Here is a 23709-nt window from a genome sequence, read left to right as displayed (position 1 = left end):
ACCTTCTCCCTGCCCTGGGTTTCGGGATTCAGCCTCACCTATAACCCACTGTTCTGGTGGAGCTGTAACGGGCGTCAGTTCTGCTTTAGACGAGGTCTTGAATGGATGAAAGACCTCTTTCATCCATGATGCCTGAGCACATAGAATTCATGAAGCTAGGGCCAAGTCCATCTTTGTGTTTACATCCAATGTGATAAGCCTAGATGTGTTAAGTTGGAGGAAGGCTTTGCACTTAGTACCATAGTCAACCAAATTAGGGTTGTTGGCAACAAGAAACTGGGGGAATGGAGAAGGGAGACCCCATAAAGAGGTTGGTCGCAGCTGTGCAGTGGCTAAGGACTATGGCAAACAATCTCAGGTCAATGATGTCATCAAAAAGTACTTCAAATGAAAGAAGTGAACAATATTTTGACTCATTAACAAAGGAGAAATTATAGAGAGAATGCTCTCTGACCATAGTGTAATTGTACTGGAAGTCAGCAACAGAAAAGGATCCTAAAAATTCCCAAACGTTTGAAAATTAAGCAACATACTTCTAAATAGTGTGTGGAAGGGAAGTTAGAAAATATTTCCAATTGAATGAGATTTAAAAAATACAGCATGTAATGTATTTCGGCGAGTGTAGGATTTAGAAGGTGCTGTAGCAGTAGTCAAAGTTTAATGATCATGTCGCTGAGAGAAGTGCAGATTACCAGGACTGAAAGAGGATGTCACTGCAGACTCTAAACATGGGAAGATCAGAGAGGGACATGGACTCTTGTAGTGCAAGCATGAGACCTGGCTTTGATTCTCCAGCCTTCATTTAAAAAAAGCAAGGTGTGGGTGCCAGCCTGGCCCCAGGGGGTGAGGGACCCTGTCTCAGGAGAATAAGGCCGCAAGTGACAAAGCAGGACACCTAGCATTTTGTGATGTTTATATGACTATATAACCTAACCTGGCCTCCACTCTGGACACAGGCAAACCCACCCACACATACACAAACCCAAAGATTGCATTGAAATATCACATGGCGGGGCTGGAGAGATGGCTCAGTGGTTAAGAGCATTGCCTGCTCTTCCAAAGGTCCTGAGTTCAATTCCCAGCAACCACATGATGGCTCACAACCATATGTAATAAGGTCTGGTGCCCTCTTCTGGCCTGCAGGCATACATGTAGACAGAATATTGTATACATAATAAATAAATAAATATTTATTTATTAAAAAAAAAGAAATATCACATGGCCAGACGTTCAGAACTTAGTAGAAATTATTTTTTTAAGATTTATTTATTTATTTTATATATACATTTCTTCCATGTACACCTGCACACCAGAAGGGGGCACCAGATCACATTACAGATGGCTGTGAGCCACCATGTGGTTGCCGGGAATTGAACTCAGGACCTCTGGAAGAGCAGTCAGTGCTCTTAACCACTGAACCATCTCGCCAGCCCAGAAATAAATTCTTTGAAACATGCCTTGGTTTAATACTTCATTAGAAGCCATACAGTGGTGGCACATGCCTTTAATCCCAGCCCTCAGGAGTCAGAGACAGGTGCATCTTAGTGAGTTCTAGGTCAGCCTGGTCTACAGGCAAGTTCCAGTATAGGCTCCAAAGCTACAGAGAAACCCTGTCTTGAAAAACTTTAAAAGAAAAAAAGTTAATAACAACAAATAAGGCAGGCCTGGTGGCACATTCCTGTAATCCCTATATTCAGGAGGCCGACTGAGGCAGGAGAATCACAAGTGCAAGATGAGTCTTTATTTAAAAAAACAAACAACACATATACATAATTTGACTAGTCCATTAGAAGTTAAAGAAATGAAATTCGTGGTTTAAAACTTTATTACAGAGGAAGCTCTAAATTCATTTGCAAAGTCTCTCAAATAGAATTAATAATGTGAATTCTACACAAATGTCCGGAAAAGAGAAATGAAGAGTTTCACATGAGTTTAGTTGCCCTTGGAGGTCAGAAGAGGGCACTGGATCTCTGGAGCTAGAGTTTATAGGTTGTTGTGAGACACCTGATGTCAGTGCTGGCAGCTGAACTCAGGTCCTCTCCAAGGGGAACTGATGCTCTCAATCATGGGCCATCTCTGCAGTCCCAAAGCTTTTCTTCTTCTCATTGTGTGTCTGTGAGTGTGACTGTGTGTGAGTAGGTGTGCTTGCATACAGCTGCCTTTGGAAGACATTGCTGTGTTCGCTGGAACTGAAGTTGCAGGTGATTATGTGGGTGCTGGTACCCGAACTTGGATCCACGGATGGACAGCCTGCTGTCTAACCACTGCGCCATCTTTCCAGCCCAGCCGAACTTAGGATGCTTACTAATACTAAAGGCCTTGCATGAAACTAGATTATTTACCCTCATAAATTTAGAGAAACATTAACAAATCAAATTGAAGAACGTAAATAAAGGGTAAAGGGTGGCGCACGCCTCTAATTCCAGCACTCAGAAGGCAGAGGCAGGCGAATCTCCATTCGGCCACCTTTGAGGCAGTAAGGTGCCTTCCCTGTTCACTGCTGCCACAGGAGCCCTTGAAATTCAGAATCTGTCTAAAGATACAAAAGAATTTTATGTTGAAGGAGGCCACTTGTTAGTTCCTGGCTCCTCAGCCCCGAAATAATCACACAGAATCTGTATTAATTAAACCACTGTTTGGTCCATTAGCTCTAGCTTCTTATTGGCTTACATATTAATTTAACCCATCTCCATTAATTCCATTAATCTACATCACCACAAGATTGTGGCCTATCAGCAAAGTTTTAGCATGTCTGTCTCCGGTGGAGACTCCGTGGCTTCTCCTGACTCTGCCTCCTTTTGCCCAGCATTCAGTTTAAGTTTTCCCTGCCTACCTCTATTTCCTGTGCAGGCCCAAGATAGTTTCTTTATTAACTAGTGGTATTCACAGCATACAGAGGGGACTGACTCCCACCTAGAAATTCTTTGTCATTTCTCTTACCAGTTCAGTATGTTTTATACTTTTGGTATCAACTTCTAAACACTACAGTCTAGGTGGACCTTCAACTCAAACAAAGAAGCCTGAGTGCTGAGGTTTAGATAGTTGTAGCCACCATTCCTAGGAAAGTATACTCCTGAATGTTGAAAACAGTAAAAATTGTTCTTCCGGGAGGAGTAAATCAGTGGCAGAGCACATGAAACTTGACATTAAACCTTGGCCTCAGTCACAAGCACCCAGATTTCATCTAGGACCCCTAATACTGATATTAGCGGAAGACCGTTCTTTTCAGGGGTTTATGGTAAACCATTGCAGCCAGATACATCAGATAGGACTGAACGACTTCTAATCTTTGTTCATCAGAGGTTAAGTCTGCTGAGCCATATTTTCATCATACTTTCCAAACAGTGTAATTTAAGAACACTTTACACTTCGCACACAGTTACTTCTACCCCAGCTGATGCTCTGGCAGTCAATCTGCTCGGTCCTTCTGTGTTGGGGATTGCTTGTGCCTCTTGGATCATTGCTGGTTCATTTTTAGATGTTAGACTATCCCGTTCCCATGAGCACTGCTTCCTGTAAGCACTGCTTGCTCATACTGTGCTTGGGAGTAAGTGCTGCTCGTGGTCAGTAACTCAGAGAGGAGAATGAAATCCTCCAGCTCATGCAGAACAAGTCTCTTGAGTTGTGTAAATCTGTGTGACTGGTTCATAAGCTTCACCTCTCACACAGATAAGGGTGATTGTTGCCTTGTACTGGGGCTGCCCTTTCATGATGATACCTCTTACATTCTAATAGGCTAATATGATAAGGGCCCAATTCTTCACTCTTTGGTGTTCTACCACTGAGATAGATATGTCCCAGCCACTGGACGCCTTTAAAAATCTTTGTATCAACTGCTGGGGCTGAGCAGATGGCCCAGCTCAGTGCTTAAGAGCATTGTGTAAAGGATGTAACGCAATTCTAGTTAGTCTTAATAAATAAAAACCCAGAGTTAGATATTAGGGGCTGAGAGCTGAAAGATCAGAGAAGCAGAGCAACCAGCCACTGGAGTTCTTAACTTTCCAAATGCTCAGACCAAATGGGTAAGATCCTGTCTCCTGCCTTATATTTCTCTCTCAGCCCAACCACGTCACTTCCCATCTCCACCTCCCTAGTGCTGAGAATAAAGGTGTGAGCCATTGCTACTTGGCTCTGTTTGCCTTTTAGCCCAGGGAGTCCTTGAACTCACAGAGATCTACCTGCCTCTGTCTTCTGAGTGCTGGGATTAAAGGTGTAAGCCACCACTGCCTGGCCTCTAGGGCTAGCTAGTGGCTATCTCTACACTCTGATCTTCATGCAAGCTTTATTTGTTTAAGCACAAACAAAATATCACCAACAGAAGGACCCGGTCTGGTTCTTGGTACCCATATGGAAATTCACAACTATTTTGTGTCCCCTTTGGTCACCAGACATGCAAGTGGTGCACATGCTTACATGTAACCAAAACGCTCATACACATAAAAAAAATAAATCTTAAAAATAAACTTTAAAGGGCTGGAGAGATGGCTCAGAGGTTAAGAGCACTGACTGCTCTTCCAGAGGTCCTGAGTTCAATTCCCAGCAACCACATGGTGGCTCACAACCATCTGTAATGAGATCTGGTGCCCTCTTCTGGTGTGTGGGAAGCAGAATGCTGTACACATAATAAATAAATTAAAAAAAAAAACAATAAACTTTAAAAAATATTTGTAATCAACCATAACATTTTACTTGATGTACAGATTGGTACACATTGTGATACTGGATGGACATATGAAGGGGGTTCTGAGGAGTCCTCATTCTCTGAGGCTTTAGGGTCAACACTGCTGAGAGACTCACATATTTACTGTGGAAATGGCATTCCCAGTTCTAGGTGTTTTAAGTATTCACCTGCACATTACAAAGTGATGGATTTCCTTGTTTTCATGTGTATATATGATACTCTTTGCTTATATTTTATGCTTTTTGTGTTCTGTGCACTGCAATATGTGTAAAGCTAAGTTTTGAGATCCATGTGTAAAACTGGGTCTGGTGGCACAGGTCTGTAACCCCCACTACTCAGGCCAAGGCTAGAGGATCAAAAGTTCAAAGTTCTCTGAGCAACCTAATGAGACCCTGTCTCAAAGAAAGGGAGTGGAGGCCTGGAGAGGTGGGGAGGAGCAGTTACTGCTCCTCCAGCACAGTTAGCATTTCACAGCTTCCTGTAACCCCAGCTGAAGGATCGGCTGTCCTTTTCTGGCCTCTGTGAATACCCACATACCTGTGTGTACAGACATACACATGTACATACATAAAAGTCAAACAAGTCTAGGCTGGAATGATGGCTCAGCAGCTAAGAGCTTTTATTGTTCTTGCAGAGGACTCAGGGTTGGTTCTCAGCACCTACATGGTGGTGCACAACCACCCATGACTCCAGTTCCAGGGATGGTTCTTTCTTTGCTGTCTGATCCTCACTCATCTGCTTCACTGTACCTTCCATGAGGTACCTGTAAAATGTCACTGAAATAGGCTAGTAAGTTTCTGAGTCTCGGAATGGTTCAGGAGTTAATGCGGTCTACAGAATGTCAAAGATTGTTGGCAAGTGGGCTGAGCACAGCAGAAGCTTGGCTCATTTAGAAAACTATACTAGATGTTGGTAAAATGGCTTAGTGGGTAAGGGTACTTGTTGCCAAGCTCGATAGAGTTCATTTGATGTCCTACATGGTGGAAGGAAAGACCTGTCTTTGCCTGCAGGTTGTCTTTGACACATATGATAAACAAATGAATAAATGTAATCTAAAGACAGTGCCCATCTGGGAGCCAGGCATAGTAGCCCATACCGGTAATCATAGCACTCAGACTGGATCACAAGTTCTAGGCTAGCCTGGGCTACATTGTCACAAATAGAAAAAAGCCAGGCTAGACCAGTGCTCATTTCCAAGGGAGATTAGGCAAAGAGCCTTGCTCCATAACATTAAGACTTGAATGTCTCCTTGCTTGGCAACTTTGAGAAAAGAATCATATATTTAGGATAGTGGATAGTACCATTCTACCTCCCCCAATTTTTGTCGTCAAAACCATACCAGATTACTTCTTAGCCCTCAGCATTGGGAAATTAGCACTGTGCACTGTGAGTTTCAGTCCTGATATCCAGGACACTTGCTGTCTTCACACTGTTCACTCTTACTCATAAGGGTGTTTTTCCATCAGGGGTGGATGAATGAGATTTACAACTATGATCCAGAAACGTACCACGCCACGTTGACGCACTCAGTCTATGTCCGGCTTGAGGGTGGCACCTTAAGGCTTTCAAAACCCAACAAAAACATATCCAGGAGGGCAAGCTACAATGAGACAAAGCCAGAGGTCACCTACATCAGCCAGAAAATCTACGACCTCACAGACAGCAAGGTAAGTCTGGGTAATTCTCGAAGCAGAGCTTGAATGAATGAAAAACATTTGGAATCTTTTCATCTGCACCCACCCTGTGATCTTGTTTAAGGAGCAGTATATTATAGGACAGCATCCCAGACAGCACCTGTGTGGGCCACTCTGTGTGGGCCAGCAGCACTGATTTCTATGAGCTTCTGCTGCTGCAACTCCATGGACCACACCTCCAGGAGCAAGAATTCACCACACTCAGAATTTTTACCTTAAATTCTGGTTATGGGGCCAGGGATGCTGACCCAAACCTGTAATCTCAGGAGGCCAAAGTGGGAGGATCCCCATGATGTAGCCTGGGCCATATAGTTTGAGATCAGACTGAGCTGGATTACATCTTTGGAATCCTATCTCAACCTGCCACCTCTACATATACCCTAAAAAATGAGAGAGAGAGAGAGAGAGAGAGAGAGAGAGAGAGAGAGAGAGAGACCAACACCAGTGGATTTTTTAGTCTAAAAGCAATGTGTTGTGGTGCCAAGTGTTGATAAAAGGCTCTGTGAAATATCAGCATAGTGTACACACAACAGTGCATTTGGATAAGGTATTGTCTCTATGCTTGTGGAAAATATACATTTATTACTATTACACACAGACAGCGAGTGTGAGTGGTCTTTAAGTTCCTCCACAGTAATGGAGGTATGTAAAGTAGTTGCTATGTAGATTCATCCTTGAGTTGATTCCCAGCATTGACCTACACTTCCTGTCTAGGCTGAGAGATACTTTTTCCCTCACCTTAATATTCATCTAGGGCCATTAACTGAGTTGGTATCCAAGACCATATGATAATAATCATTTAAATGTCACACTCCGTTACTGCTGCCTAACAATGAAAGATATTTATAGCTCATGTGTAGTTCTTAAATATGTACACTTCAGAATTTTGAGGAATAACAAGTCATTTCTAAAAATTTATTCTGCGTTCAACAGTTGTGTTACAGTGGTAAGAGAAATTTAACTTCTATCATTTTAGTCAAAGACTCAAAAAGGCTAACATTTCTGATACGTGTGATATTGATGCACAAGGCAGACAGTCTTTCATATGTAAATCGTCATTTGTCTTTCTCCATAGATTTATCTTGTACCTAAAAGTCTGGCTCGCAAACGAATCTGGAATAAAAAGTACCCCATTTGCATTGAACTTGGTCGGCAAGATGACTTTATGTCCAAGGCTCAGACGGACAGGGACACTTATGAGGAGAAGCCACCTGCTGAGAAAGAGCTGGCAAGTGAAGACCTTAAGAAGCCACCCCAGCCTCAAGAGGGGACAAAGTCTAGCCAGAGAGACCCGATACTGTATCTCTTTGGGAGAACTGGCCGGGAAAAAGAAGAGTGGTTTAGGAGGTTCATCCTGGCATCTAAGCTGAAGTCAGACCTCAGGAAGCAGGCTGGTGTTTCTGGAAGTAAATCAGGTAATAGTGTTTGTGCAAAGTGTGTATGTGTTTAAAGGGCTTGTGGGAAGTGTAAGAGGAAGTGCCAGGCAGGAAGGCACTTCAGTAATTCAGTTCATTACTCTCTGCCACCTCAAGTGTGTCGTCATGACATGTGTACCTTTTACAGTAGCCACTGCCGCCCTTTGTACTAAGTCATCTTTCCCGATGTCCATTTGTGGGCATATGTGGTTAGCCCGTGGCGGCACCCTAGGGGTGTCTTTTCTTGGTACTCTCATAAAAGCAGCTACAAGAGACCCTTGTCTGAAGAAAGTGGTAAGAGCAGAGCATGGTGGTCCACACCTTTAATCTCAGGACTAGGGAGTCCGCAGGTGGATCTCTGTGAGTTTGAAGCTAGCCTAGTCTACATAGCGAGTCCCAGGCCAGCCAGAGCTACATAATGAGAGTCCCGCCTCTGCCACCTTTAGGCATGTGCCATCACATCCAGCTGCATTTGGTTATTTTTAATGACTCGCACTTACAAAACAACAAAGTCAACGGTAAGAGCCAGGAGTGTGGAAGGCCTTGGTACCCGCCTCACACAGAAATCAAGCAAGCCTTCACTCTCATACTGTCAGTACCTTGATTATCCTGAGTAACCATAAAACACTGTGAGTTGAGATGGAACTTAAGGCAACAGGTGAAGACTGTACTGTAGTTCATAGCCACTGCCCACCTGCTGGACGATTTACAGACTGTCTGCCTTGTGCTTGAGTATCACACTTATCAGAGAGGTTACCCATCCTGAGCCTTTGGCTAAAATGCTGGAAGTTAATGTATGCACTATGCACAGCCTTTGCCCAGCTGGCTTGTCATCAGCTGTGAAGGTGATACTGGTGCTGAATCTCCACGGCCAGGTACCTCTGTAAATACCACATGACTCAGGCCTGTCCTCTCTCCCAGAGATGCTATCACTTGGAGACATAGATTTTACTGGCTACTCACAGTGCAGGTTCTGGCTCGGGAGACCCAAGCAAGGATGGAGATCCCAAGTTTCTAGCACTCAGGTCGAGTTTACTCAGAAGTGGTTGCAGGAGGAATAAAACCTGGAGACAGTGGAAGCCATGAGTTCCCCGCACAGTTCCAGTGTGGTGTTACCAAGAGCTAGCCATGAAATCTAGAGTCCCGTGCAGGGCACAATAACCATGCCATAATTGGGTTCTCTTCTTCCCTGTCCTTGAATGGGGGAAGGGTGTTCTGGGCTGTCTTTTTCAATTTTTTTTTTATTTGTTAACTAAACTCTAAAGTTTATTTGGATTGTACTGTGCTTTCTTCTAAAGTCCTTCTCTTCTTCGTGGGACTTCCCTGAATTTTGCTCTTCACACGCTGTTCTCTTTCTAGAGCATTCATCTACCAGGCCAAGGACAGTGGCAACTCTTTCCTCAGAAGACAGTGCAGGTGTCCCTGGTGGGATGTCAGTGCCGGGTCAGCAGCTCTGGGCCATGCCTGTTACAGGCAGTTGTGACCTGCCTTCCCACATGTCCTACTTCCAGGGCAAGGATTCTGCCTTGTTCTCCTGGTTAGCATGGAATAGGTCCAGAAAGCATGTGTGATAAGTGATCTGTTGGATGAAAGATGGCATCTTTGAAATGCCCTGAGCTGTGGATGAACAATTCTTTAGCTTCCTGCCTAACGCCCCCACCGCCGCGCACGCCCCCACCGCCGCGCACGCCCCCCCCCACCTGTGCTCTGTTAGCATTCATGGCAACCCTGACTGGAGGGCACATTGGTGCTGTGTTTTCTGTTTTCATAAAGGATCACTGGGAGCAAGTAAAAAGGTAGCCACCTGGCCTACTGTGCTGCTGCCCTTATTCCAAAATTACTTTGAGAATAAAAACTATTCTAAAAATCATCTGTCATTAAAGTAGAAAGTGTTTTTCAGGGTAATGATTTTTAAAAAAAATCTTTGGCATTTTAGGTGCTTTTCCATTTAACCTACAAGCGTTTAGTTTATTCCTGGCCATTTTTTCATCTGTATTAAAAGCTGTCACTTCTTACTCCAGGGCTTTTGCCCACCCACAGCAGACACAGCAGTCCCTCGGGGCACCTGACCCATAGCCGAAGCAGCAGCAAAGGCAGCGTGGAGGAGATGATGTCCCAGCCAAAACAGAAGGAGCTGGTGGGCAGCGTGCGGCAGAAGGTGCTTCTGGACTACAGTGTGTACATGGGCAGGTGTGTGCCCCAGGACGACCGAAGCCCCCACAGGAGCCCTGTGCAGAGTGCGGAGAGCAGCCCCACAGCTGGGAAGAAGGTAAAGCTACCAGGCCAGGTCCTTTCTGCTCTCCTCAAACTCACCTTTACATGCAAGGGTTTCATGCCAGGCCCTCCCTATTCCAGGATCCAAGACATGGTGATGAGCTAGACATGGAAAGGCACGTATTCTTTCGGATCTCAGGTTCAGGGAGATGGCACCAAGTGGACAGTGAGTGGCAGGAAGAATTGAAGCTGGGTTACAGGCAATGGACTATTTGTGAATTCACAGAGATCCGAGATTAAAGGCATGTGCCACCACTGCCCATTCAAGATCCTGTCTTAAAAAAAAAAAAAAAAAAACAAAAAAACAACATAGTGCCTGGAGATGGCTCAGTACGGTGCTCCGGTACTACACGGTGCTCCTGTGTACTACATGGTGTTTCTGTCCTACATGGTACTCCTGTCCTACACGGTGCTCCTGTCCTACACAGTGCTCCTGTGTACTACACGGTGCTCCTGTGTACTACACGGTGCTCCTGTCCTATACTGTGCTCCTGTGTACTACACTGTGCTCCTGTCCTACACAGTGCTCCTGTGTACTACATGGTGCTCCTGTCCTACACAGTGCTCCTGTGTACTACATGGTGCTCCTGTCCTACACAGCGCTCCTGTGTACTACACGGTGCTCCTGTGTACTACATGGTGTTTCTGTCCTACATGGTACTCCTGTCCTACATGGTGCTCCTGTGTACTACACGGTGCTCCTGTCCTATACTGTGCTCCTGTCCTACGCAGTGCTCCTATACTACTGTATGAGTCAGCAGAGCTGGTACTTTACCAATTTCATATTAATTTTGTGGTTTGGGCAAATGATTCCCATCCTATGAAATACTAACATGGTTCCAAAAATCTGAAGCCATTTGTTTTCCCCCATTTCTCTGCTGCCCCCATTCACTCCCAGACAGGCAAGTGCCCTGAGCATCTGATTTGCTGTCTGTGTATCATTTCCTCTTCTGTTTTACCCAAAGTTTAGTGTACTGTGGATATTCTTTGAGCATTGCTGGTCCATTCACAAATACGTTCTGAAATTGTTCTGTATCCATTCATAGAATTCACTCTCCTCTTTTTAAACAGATCCAGAGACTGCAATGGGTGTTCCATAGTTTAAGGTTTTTCCCAATGTTTTGCAGTTTCTGGCAGTGCCAGGATAAGTAGCATGTGAGTGTGTTTTCATGTTGTCGGGAGTGACCTCAGTGGTGAAACCTTGAAGGCAGTATTACCAGGTCAGAGGTGAATGCACGTGTGCTTCGGTTAAAGATTGCCAAATTCCATCCTATTGGTTACACTGGTATTAAATTCCTACCAGGAAGGTATGGCAGTGCCCATTTCTCTGACCTCACCAAAGGTGGATCTTCTAGGTATTGTCAATGTTGTTCTTCCTGCCGAAGATAGGGCATTTCCTAAAGTCCATATTACCTCCACCATCATAAGTCTGAAAGGAAGGCCTTAACAGGGTCAGAGACACAAAGAACCTTTGACATTTCCTCAAGTTGCTCTATTATGTTTTCAGACTTGGCTACCACCCAGATGTTCACCCAGGTTCACATGTCCCCTCTTTCATAGAAGGGAACTTGAGACACTTTGTTCTATTTTCCTCCACTTCCTGCTATCTCCCTGTCCTGCTCCCTCTTATAGATCATGGTCAAAACATTTCTGTCCCTGAGGGTAGGGCTCCAGAGTGTCGTGAACACAGCCACACATTCATCTCCCTTTAAGTTGTGTTGCCTAATGCTTAATGACTTGGCTCGCTGATCAGCGTTAGGTCTCTGGAGCTCAGGAGCTAAACCTTAGGTAACAATACCCAAAAAATCTTTAATTAGTGACCACTGTAGAACTTTATCATCAGGACCGCCAGCTCACAGATAATGACATGGAGACTTATTATTAATTATGAGTGCTTGGCCTTAGCTTAGACTTGTTCCTAACTAGTTCTTATAATTTAAAATTACCTTTTTTTTTTTTTTTTTTGGTTTTTCGAGACAGGGTTTCTCTGTAGCTTTGGAGCCTGTCCTGGAACTCCCTTTGTAGACCAAGCTGGCCTCGAATTCACAGAGATCCGCCTACCTCTGCCTCCCAAGTGCTGGAATTAAAGGTGTGCGCCACCACTGCCCGGCTTTACCCATATTTTAAAATCTACATTCTGGCATGTGGTTCGTTACCTCGTCTCTCCTTACTGCTCATGCTGCTTCCTCCATCTCTGGCTGGCGACTTACTGGCGTCTCTACCTTTCTTCCTCTCTTGAGTCCTCTCTGTTCCCAGAAGTCCTGCCTAATCTCTGCCTCCCTGATGGCTGTTAGCAAGGCAGAGGGAATGGGGGAGAAGGGCAAGGCCTGCCAGAGCCATATTTGTCATGCTCTAGCTGGCTAAGGGCCCTTTGGCCTCAGTTGGTAGCTCATTCGTGCTCAGTGTTCCCCCCCCCCCATATACACGCACACACAAGCACACATATACAACCCATTAAGAAATAAATCTTTATAAACTAATAAGGTAGAGAAGAAGCCAAGATTCCCATTATTGACCTCAGGGCTCTACATACACACATGCATGTTTGTATACACACATACATGTGTAAAGAGGATTAGAATGAAAGCTTGGATGGTAAGTGCTTGCTTGCTATCATGATGGCATGAATTTGAATCCCAGAACCCACATAAAAAAGCCAGATATGGTGGCATGTGCTTGTAATCCCAGCCCCAAGGAGACAGAGACAGGTGGATTCTCAGCTCACTGACCAGCCATTCTGGCCTACCCAGTGTGTCTCAGGGTCCAAGGAGAGATCTTGTCTCAAAAAATAAGGTGGGAAGCCTAAGGTACAGCATCCAGAGAATGCCTCTGGCCTTCATAAACATGTTTGTATACACATGAACATGAAGACACAAACCAAATCAATCAGGTGGCTGGAGAGATGGCTCTAGAGTTAAGAGCAATGGCTACTCTTCCAGAGGACCCAGATTCAAGTCACAGCATCCACATGGCAGCTCAAAGCTGTCTGTAACTCCAATTCCAGAGGATCTTAAGCATCCTCTGGCCTCTACAGGTACCAGACATGAACATGGTACACAGATATGCATGTAGGCAAAACACTCATATATACAAAATTAATTTGTAAAATAGGCCAAGGATCTGGATAGAAATTTTTTAAAAAAGCATATGGGGTCTAGGGAGATGGTGCAGCAGTTCAGAGTGCACACTGCTCTTGCAGAGGACCCAAATTCAGTCCCTGACAACTGCTTGTAACTCCAGCTCCAAAGGGATCCAACACCTTTGGACTTCCAGGGCTCTGGCCTATTTGGGCACCTGAGTATCCATACCTAAACACACAAAATTTTAAAAATAATGAAAATCGTGTTTCAGGACAGCCAAGACTGTTACACAAAGAAACCCTGTCTCCAGGGAGGGAGTGTCCTTAAAATGAAAGTGTGGTATTGATACATCGGTCAGGCCTGGTGTCACAGCCCTGTAATTCTAGCACTTAGAAGATGGAGGCAAGAGAATCAGAAGTAAAAGTCCAGCCTAAGCTACAGGATGAATTCAAGGCCAGCCTGGGCTACACGAGACTTTGTCTTATCAAACATTTTTGGGAGGTAGGTAGAGGGGAGCCAGATTGCATGGTTTCACTGTGTAGCCCAGACTGGCCTGGGACTTACAATATAGATCAGGCTGGTCTTTGACTCTCAGAGATGTGCCTGCCTCTGCCTCCAAGTGCTGAGATTAAAGGGGCATGCTTGCTACTTACCTTTTTTACATTACTGATACCCTGGAAAAAGACTAAAACTGGGCTCAGTAATGTGTGTCTGTAATCTTAGTACTCAGGAGGCTGAAGTAGGAGGATTGCCAGTTTGAAGTCATCCTGGGCCTTTAAGGTGTATGAGGGCAGTGGCAGCGAAAATGTTTCTGTTCTGTCTGGGGAGAGAGATCATGTGTGTGGTCTATAATGAATATGCATTGTTTTAAAATCAGGAGAAACAAGTACACAAGCATGAAGAAAGTGTCCTGCTGTGTCTGGGCCAGGCTGCCACATGTCACATGTGCCACCTTGAGACAGCAGCCCTGCGTGCTGTGCTTTCTCTCTGAGCAGAAAGGTACCCCTAGCCTCCCTTAAAATGGAGTCCATCTGTGCTACACTGAGCATAGAAATTCGTTTTAAATACAGGACTCCACGAGCTACACAGACAGTCTCGGTGTCTTTGCTTCATCTTCGCAATGTCGGCGTCCACAGACATTATCTTTGGAAGCTGTGCTTGGGAGAGTACCCTTCCTAACCGTGTGGAGGGAGGAGCAGGCAGCACAATGGCATTCTCCTCACGTTTCTCCCTGCAGCCACCGCAGTATTAGGAAGTGTATGCACATTTATTCATTCAGCTTTCAGATTTTATGACAGTCATTGGGAATGCATTCTCAGGCTGTGGAGTCCAGATTGCACTGGTGAAGCCCTTTTGATGCGTTGTCAGTACTCTGCAGCTCCTGTGGAGGCCTGCCTTAGCTACAAGAGCTGAGAAAGGAAAAACGACTTGCTTGTCAATTCCCCTCAGACGTTTTGCCACATCATATGCCACTGGCTTGGATGTCATTGTGAAATAGTCTTTGTTTTTTGCTGCTTTTTTGGTGGAATTTGTTTCCTGTGAAGAGGAGCATTATAAAGAAAGGCTGAAAGAGGGCACGTGCTCCCTCCTGAGAATGGACAAGGTAACCTCTTCTATGTAGCCCACAAGACTAAAAATGATGTGGGTCTGACGTGGGTAGTAGTTTAACTCTGCCTGAGTAGCCTGGGGGCCATTTTCCACAGACATGTGATGTTTCTTCAAGAGCTTGCACATAGGGTAAACCTCAGACATGTTGCACCTGTTACTCTTGGCCTGAAGATGGTAGCTCAAGGTGTGTGTGTGTGTTTGTGTATGGGGAGTGAGCACACACACATGTGCACACACATGCACGCACACTTGTGGTATAGTTAAGAAGTTGCTGGTGCCACCAGACGGTGGTGGTACATGTCTTTAATCCCAGCACTTAGGAGGCAGAGGCAGGCAGATCTCTGTGAGTTCGAGGCCAGCCTGGTCTAGAGAGTGAGTTCCAGGGCAACCCAGAGAAACAGTGTCTCAAAAAACAAAAAAAATAGAAGTTGCCTATGCCAGCTTTTATTCTTCCATCCAGATCTTGGTGGAAAATGTCTTGGTTAATATCTAAGGTCATGTCAGAGCTAGGGAAGTACACATAGAATTCTCTAGAGTGAGGTAGAGTCATCTCTAAAATGTAAGGGTCAATGTATCTTTCATTTTTTCAAGACAGGCTTTCTCTGTGTAACAGGCTGTCCTAGAACTTGCTCTGCCTCCTGAGTGCTGGGATTTAAAGGCGTGCGCCACTACCTCTCAGCTAACATGTATCAATTTTGAACAAGGGTGTTTTTAAACATTTTTATTAGCATTAGCATGTGTATGTGTGAATGCCATGTGTGTGGGATGCCCGTGGAGGTCAGAAGAGGGTGTCAGATGGCGGTGAAGGTTGTTGTGAGCCTCCAGTGGGTGTGGAGGCCTAGAGTGCATCCACTGGAGAGCAGCAAGTTCTCTTAGCTGAGCTGCCCCTCCGGCCCACTTGTTTTTAATGAGTCACTGACATCCATAAGAAAGCCCTTGAACACCCAGATTTGAGGCGTTTAGAACATGTCCTAGATGCTGATGTGTTACTGGGAAATGAAAGTGAGCTCTCCACTCCCGCATTCCCAAAGAGAACTGGCACAGCTGGGATATGGCATGGGGGCTGAGCAGTCTGTGTGGCTCGTGTGGGTCAGACCCTAAGTCGCAGCTTCAGAACTGTCCCATGACAAAGACCGTGGGGGTTCTCCCAACCAGTCAGACCTGCAAGGTCAGATCCTTGGCACCTAACGACCTGTGTGCCATGCCACTGCCCTAGGCACATAGCCAGGTGGGACAGTCATTGCACAGAACAGGTCATGGTGGCACATGCATGAAAGAGAGGAGCATAGCGTGTGCAGCCCGACATGTCTATATAAAGCACAAAGGGAAAATGCGAGCCGTCCTCAGGCTGCTGCACTTGGAGATCTTTTGACCTTTCCTTTCAAGTGTTTGTTTTTCTGCATAAGGCTGTGGTCTAATTCAGATACCTCTGTAAATGCCTGTCTCATTGGCGAGACATTGACCCCTCTTCTCCTCGTGACAGAGTCAGGCAGCAGTCGTGGACTAGGGACCTCCCATTCCTCAAATGGAAGCAGGGTTCCTGTCTTTCTGGGGTATTGTGACGCACGAGTGTGGTGGTCTAAGGTGCCTGCTATTGGCCTGTGTGTGACCATGGTTAACAGCACCAGTGCTGCCCCTTGTAAGTGCTGAGCCCACCAGCACATGCTCGCCAACAAACCTCAGGGTCCCCTCATAGCTGCTGCTGCTTGCCTTCCTCCTCCACCCCCACCACTGACCCACCCTAGGCCGGATTCCATAGTCTAGCGACTAACCCGGGAAGTTGGAGACAGAACTGCTTACCCACTGGTCACAACAGATGTTTCTGACAGATTGTGTGTGGGTAGGGGATGGACATGAGGGTGTTTGCTGGGCTGGGGTGAACATCTGTCCTGAGTGCCGTGCTCTCATCCATCCCTGTGGTCTTTACTCTCTTTGTCACATCCTGAGAGATTTCAGGGTCACCCTATCTCAGAAGTACAGCCATGTGAATGTCAGCATTTTTAAGCACCATAAGAATGTCTTGACCTTGCCCAGATCCGGCTGAGCTTGCGTCCTGGTCATTGGAAACTCATTTCCTCCCGGTCAAGGTGTACTTGACAATTAGTTGTAGGCCCCAGCCCAGCTGGGAGAAGGATAGTCGGGCTTTGATTGATAGCTCGTTAAATCAGGTTAGCGGGGAGGGGAAGCACAGGCAGGACAAGTTGTCTAAGCTGTGGAGTGTTAGCTCGATCATAGGAGGCTGGAAAAGCAGAAAGTAGACAAAGAAGGTTGCAGCTGTGACAGCCAATTTTGTTTCTCCTTTTCTTGCTCACCAGCACGGTGTGGGACTTGTAATTTATAGGGAAGATGCACAGGTCACATGTTCCGTTTCTACAGGCGGGGCCTTCAGAGGCTTTATGAAAATAAGCACCTGTCTGGGTCTCCAGTTGTCTGATAGCTAATTTTGGTCTTTTCTTTTGCCAGTTGCCAGAAGCCCCACCCTCTGAGGAGGAAGAACAAGAAGCCTGGGTGAATGCCTTGCTTGGAAGAATATTTTGGGACTTCTTAGGCGAGAAATACTGGTCTGATCTAGTGTCGAAGAAAATCCAGATGAAACTTAGCAAAATTAAGGTATCGCTTTTCATACGAAAGGCCTCTGATTCCCCACTTCATTTCTGGTTGTTCTGCCCCCTTAGGTCCTACATGCAAACACACCTTGGTTTAAGCATACCACACACGCACAGCACATTTGACCTGGATCACAAACTGACCTTGATCTGTGACTAAGTATCTGGGGACTGAGTCAGCTGTCCTGATTGCTTTTTCTAGGGTTGCTATGTCATTATCCTCCCTAGGTGGTCTTCCCGAGCTTGTTTAGGAAAATAGGAACTCCTCTAGCGGATCTGAGTTAGAGACAACTTAAACTGCCCGCCCAGTTTTGCAGTGGGCCAAGCCACATGGAAATTCTGAACTCCATAGGACCCTTTCTCAGTTGCCCTCCTTCTCTCAGTTAGGACAGTGAGTGCTCATTCTAAATGAATTCGCCACTGACTGTTGCTTCCGGCCAGATGTCTCTTTGTACTGGACTCTCTCTTTGCTGAAGGAACACTCCTAGTGTTGGGCCAGGTCTTCTTGAAAGTGAGTTTAAGCTACCGAAGGATTCCTCATGACTGCCATTAAAGGACATGTTTGCCAATCAGAGACGTGGGGTAGTCCCAAAAAGCAAGTCTTTGGCCTGCTGAAGGCCCAGGGAGAGCACTTTGGTCCCTGAGTCTTCACTGAGAGTCCCATGATCAGGAGCCTACATCAGCAGCTCTGCAGCATTTTGAGCCATAAATTCCTTTGAGAAGCAGAAACCTATGGGTCGTCGTAGAAGAGCATACACTGATGTGATGCTTCACATGTGTTCTCAGGGAGTTCAAGACTCCCGGTCAAGAAAACTTCAGAATAAGGTAAACTTAGATTTAAAGAAAGATGTGGACACAAAGAAGCTTCAGTTTGGTTTTGATTCTTCCTCTGGACAAGGAACAGAATATTTTTTTTTTTTGCTTGGTTGTTTTCTACAGACAAGTCTTTGCCCTTCCCCAGCTTTCCAGTAAAGAAAAAGAGGCTGGTTGAGTGGTGAGAGTGCACGCCTTTAATCCTGGCAGAGGCAGAGGCAGGTAGATCTCTGAGTTCGAGGCCAGCCTGGTCTACAAAAGCTAGTTCCAGGATAGGCACCAAAGCTACAGAGAAACCTTGTCAAGAAAGAAAGAAAGAAAGAAAGGGGGGGGGGAAGAAAAGAAAGAAAGAAAGAAAGAAAGAAGAAAGAAAGCAAAAGCAAGCAAGCAAGCAAGAAAGAAAGAAAGAAAGAAAGAAAGAAAGAAAGAAAGAAAGAACCCAGCCAGAGGAAGTATAGATAAGTTCATAGTGTGATCTTGGGGTGGCTTAGGATTTCTGAGGACAGCAGTGCTCCTATGTCATTTCCTCTTGATGAATTCCTGCTGATAGAGTTGGGGGGATTAGTCAGGCCCAGGAAACAGATGATCAGCCAGAGGAGACTGCAGATTGCCTGGGCCAACAGAGGTGGGGGCTGTGGCCCTCCCTGTAGGGGCAAAGGTGGAGAGCAGTTTACCAGTCCTCTGGCAGGAGAGCTGCCTGTCTTGAAGGAGGTCAGACTTCACTGGAAGGGTGAGGACAGATGCTAACATTTCCTGCGCTGCCCCTCCCCTGGCCACTGGTGTGCCCTGATGACCATATATAACCTGAAGCTAGAGAGACCGTAGACACAGACTCACGGGCAGTCTGCACGGTCCTGCACTTGCAGAGCAGGTGGAGCCATGGGTGCATTGGAGGATGATGGAAATAGGCAGACCAGTGTCATGGGATGTAGAGTTGGGGTTTGGGCTTTAGTTTTGGTTTTCCCATTTATTTTTAATCTTGCGGTAAATTTGCCTGCCAGAAATGTAACAATTTCTTCCTCTCCATTCCTCCCGTGTAACGTGTGTCTTCTACCTGGAAGGTCTCAGATCAAATGTGGCTCCTTATTGGTGCTTCCTCACCTCTTTAACCAAGATGGCCATTCCTCACCAGTTCCACACTCTTCTGTCCCCTCCTGCTTTACAAGAGTATAACGTTTGTCTGCTCACTTGTTTCTGCCTCTGTGGTCTGTACATGAAGATGTGACCCCACCCCTTACCTTCTCTCCCCTCAGACAGTATGTGGAACTCTGGTTGACCTTAGCTTGGTTACCAGCTTACTAATTGTCTCATTTACTGTTTTTTTTTTTTTCTCTAGCTCCCCTACTTTATGAATGAGCTAACGCTGACAGAACTTGACATGGGTGTGGCTGTGCCAAAAATTCTTCAGGCCTTCAAGCCTTATGTTGATCACCAAGGTAACTCTTAGTTGACTAGAGAGGAGCTGGCCATTTATATGAGGGTGTTCTCTCGCTGTAGTTTTGACACCAAGTCTTTTGCCTAGAAGAAGCTAAGTCCTAATCACCCTATTTCATGTGGAGTGTGAGTTTCGTTCTTATTATTTGTCTAGTTTTTAAAAACTTATGTATGTGCCTCTGTGGGGGTGGGGCACAGAGGGAGAAATTGGAGGGCAGGTGAGGGATGTTCATGCTGAGTGAGGTCAGTGGGCAGCTCTATGGGATTGGTTCTCTCCGTTACCTTTATATGAGTTCTAGGGCTTGAACTTAGATCTTTAATCTTGCATGACAAGAGCATTTGTCCACTGAGCCATCTCACCAACCATTTTTCTCTTGTTTTAATTTTGTTGCTCTTTCATTATTGTTGAGATAGTCTTGCTGTGTAGCTCAGGCTGCTCTCAGGCCTCTCTGTAGTCTAGTTTGTCTGTAGACCCATGATTTTCGTACCTCAGCCTCCCTAACACAGACACAAACATATGTGCCAAGTGACTTGTGTTTTTACAGACACAGTAGGAAACTGACTCTCCTAACTCTAGTCTACCAGATTGTTGCAGGGTCTTTTCCAGCCCCAAGACACCCTCAAGCCAGTTGATAGGGCCTGTGTGAGTTATAGCCCTTGCCTCGGTATGAAACAGTGAGCTAGGTTTTAGCTGCACTCTGCTCTCATGGGCCCCACGTGTCCATCTGTCCTTGCTCTGACTCCAAGAGAAGCTGCTGTCTTCACTTATACCCCAGCCTCACCTACTGCATCTTCTAAGTTGTAAGATCTTTGACCTACATGTCTTGCATCTTTAACTTCCTTACACTGTTGTGGGTCTTGAGGATTTGGAAGATGAGGACACACATTTGAAAGCAGTATTCAGGAGCAAGTCCGTCTACTGGAGCACAGCTCTAGGGTCTGAGGGTTTAGGCATGCCATGGGCACAATATTTGTGCCTACTCTTGTGATAGAGAGAAGATTGATCATAATGTGGAAGGAATATAAATAGAATAATGAGAATGATCATAACTTTCTATGTCTTTTATAACACATGGCTTCAAAGGATGAAGGGTTAGTGTGCAAGAATTTAGTAAAACACAAAAGATGAGAGAACCAGGTGGACAGGAAGAGCTGTTGGCACACAGGGAAAACCTCACAAGTTTCCTCTTCCTTCCTTCCTTCTTTCCTCTGTCCTCCTGCCTCAACCTTCCAAATGCTGAGTTCACAGGCTTGTGCCACTGTGCCCACTCAGCTCACAGTTTTAAGGAACCCCTTCCCTTAAACCATGTTTAATATTATTCCCAAGGTGGCCCAGGAGCAGGGTAGTGGGGAGTAAACACAGTTTTCTGGGAGAATGGCATGTATCTGAAGTCAATATTTTGTAGAATTTATAAGATATAGAACAGCTCTCTTTATGGCTGTCGACCACTTTCACCACATTAATGAAGTCATTATTTTGAATCTTCAGTGACTCATAGTGGTTACTACAAAGAGAGTGTTCTGTGATTACACTCAGCAGCTCTGGGCATCCCACTAGCAGGGTTGAGCTGACAGGGCACACGTACTGATCTTCGAGAAAGACACAAATCCACCTGGTCGCTGCATGAGGAGATCACTTGTAACCCCCGAGTTTTGTCTGCACCTTGATCAGTCTGAGTCCCGCTGAGATTGGTGAGGTACACAGAACAAGCTAAAGAGATTTAGACTCTGAAAGTAGTGTATTCGTTCTAACCTGGCACAAGGTTGTTTATTCTGTCCCTTCCCCCATCTGATACAGTATGGTATACACATTAAAAGACGTGCCACTGCTGTGTTAGCTGTGTAGCTGAGAGATCTTCACTCCGTCAGTGTACAAATGCACTCTGACCCATGAACTCTGCTGCCCTTTGTTCTCTGTCTCTTCAGGAACTGATTAGTACCAAGCTCTAAATTATCCGCTAGCACAAACTTTCTGAGAGCTGGGCTTTTAAAGGTAAATACTGTAGATCTATATCTGTCTGTTGAGGTTTCTCACGTGCTCACAGCTTCTCAAATTTCAGCACTGCCCTGACCTGGGTTAATAGAAATGTCTAAGGAAAGGGCACTGGGCAGGGCACAGCAGGCTGCAGCACCCAAGAGTGTCCCTGTGACTTTGAACCACACAGCGTACACAGGACTGCTTGGTTAGCCTGTGGGTTAATTGGAGACCTAAGTCTTGGGCTTCTTTCCAGTTTTTTTGGAGCTGGGGGGTGATACATTTCAGCTCTGCAGATTGAATAAAGCCTTGCTGGTTTTAATCCACTTGAAGCTTACTTAACTCCTTTCAGGGCAAAGTGTAGAGCTGCCTGCTTGTGTAACAGGGAGAAAACATTACCAACGAAAGGAACAAAAAACAAAAAGCCAAATATAAAGCCTATGGGGTTATTTGAATTTGATCAAATTAGGCTTTTCCAAACTTTTGAAGGATGCCTGTGTGATGGCAAAACAGAAATAAACATAAAGGAATGCATTTAGGTGTTTTTCAAAAACAGTAGCATGTTCGTGCAACTGTGGTTGATTACTTTCCACACTGTGCAAACAATAGAGTACGTTTCTCCCAAACCTTAGGTGGCAGTCCTGTTACTAAGTGATAGAACCCCATGGGACTGCTATCCTATATGTGGTCCACTCTTGACCAGAGGTCATTATACAGCATGTGACAGTGAGTTTGGGGTTTTGGATTCCATTGCACTCAAGAGAACCTTCCCTTTTAGGGAAATTAAAAGCTGGGGTAACTTGCTAAAGCTGGCTACAGGTGAAAATAAGGGCTTGCTTACATGGGAAATACAACCAAGCCGAAGCTTTAATAGAAGCTCCTCCTGTGGGACTGCTGTGCCCTTTTGAAAAATCCCTCCTGAGGGCTGGAGAGATGGCTCCTGAGGGCACTTGCTGCTCTCTACCTCCAGTTCTGGGGACCAGTGCCCTCTTCTGACCTCAGGAGGCCCTGCATGCATATGGGTACACAGACATATGTGTAGGCAAGATACCCATATACATAAAATAAAAATAACTTAAAAAAGAAAACCTTAAGAAAATAAAGAGGTCAGGTGGTGGTGAAGCATAGTTTTCAAGTTTTGTTCCTGGATGTCGATGCTCACTTTCAGAGGGAGAGCCAGCCCTGCCATGGTTAAAGGACAGGAAAGTTTGAGAGCAGGGACCTTGAGGCCAACTCCTTGAGCTAGGGTCTTAGGACTCTCTACCTTCTAGGCTGTTGTGACGCTCAACAAGGAAGAGTCTTAATGAGGAATTATCTCGATCAGGTTTGCCTGTGGCACATCTGTGGAGGTTGTCTTAATTGTTGATTGAGGTAGGAAAACCCATCCTGAATATGGGAAGCACTGTCTTCTAGGCTGGGCCCTGGGCTGTGTAAAAATAGAGAAAACTAGGCTGGGCGATGGTGGCACACGCCTTTAATCCCAGCACTCGGGAGGCAGAGGCAGGCGGATCTCTGTGAGTTTGAGGCCAGCATGGTCTACAGAGCTAGTTCCAGGACAGAATCCAAAGCTACAGAGAAACCCTGTCTTGAAAATCAAACGAACAAACAGAATAGAGAAAGCTAGCTCAGTAGTTACTGAACAAGCAAGGACCGTGCATGGACTCTCTGTCCCTGACTATGCTGCTGTGTTCCCACCCTGGCTTCCTTGCCGTGATGAACTGCAGCCTGAAATTATAAGCCAAATAAACCTTCTCTTCCCTGCTTTATGTCAGGGGAGTGTCACAGCAACAGAAATGAAGTTAGAATACCTTCCAAGCATCAGGTACCCTGTTCACACAGCCCCTGAGTCAAGACCAGTACCTCAAATAGTAAGAAGACGGGGCCTCTGTGTGAAACCACATGTTCTCTGTGGCTGTGATGGGGTAGTTACCAAGGCCCTGGGGTTTATTAAGGCAAAATGACTGACAGAAACACACTCATAGCCCTTCTTCTTCTCCTTCTGCTTCTCCTTCTTTTTTTAAATATTTATTTATTATGTATACAATATTCTTTCTGTGTGTATGCTTGCAGGCCAGAAGAGGGCACCAGATCTCATTACAGATGGTTGTGAGCCACCATGTGGTTGCTGG

The 23709-nt window shown here is 45.5% G+C and overlaps 1 protein-coding gene across 5 annotated transcripts in view; it reads left to right on the top strand.

The window, feature by feature from the left end:
- Tex2 (testis expressed 2) overlaps positions 1 to 23709 on the top strand; it is a 113933-nt gene that overhangs the window by 56674 nt on the left and 33550 nt on the right. For all 5 annotated transcript variants that reach the window (XM_050164248.1, XM_050164245.1, XM_050164247.1 and 2 more), the window contains 5 exons: positions 6148 to 6348; positions 7451 to 7790; positions 9812 to 10059; positions 17216 to 17362; positions 19508 to 19607. In XM_050164248.1, the coding sequence (XP_050020205.1) occupies positions 6148 to 6348; positions 7451 to 7790; positions 9812 to 10059; positions 17216 to 17362; positions 19508 to 19607 (1036 nt within the window). The remainder of the gene's footprint in view (positions 1 to 6147; positions 6349 to 7450; positions 7791 to 9811; positions 10060 to 17215; positions 17363 to 19507; positions 19608 to 23709) is intronic.

This window comes from Alexandromys fortis, unplaced genomic scaffold, assembly GCF_014885135.2.
Source record: "Alexandromys fortis isolate MF-2015 unplaced genomic scaffold, M_Fortis_MF-2015_v1.1 scaffold_156, whole genome shotgun sequence".
Lineage (NCBI taxonomy): Eukaryota > Metazoa > Chordata > Mammalia > Rodentia > Cricetidae > Alexandromys > Alexandromys fortis.
The sequence above is the reverse complement of the archived record's forward strand: the minus strand, read 5'-3'. Positions and strand labels throughout refer to the sequence as shown.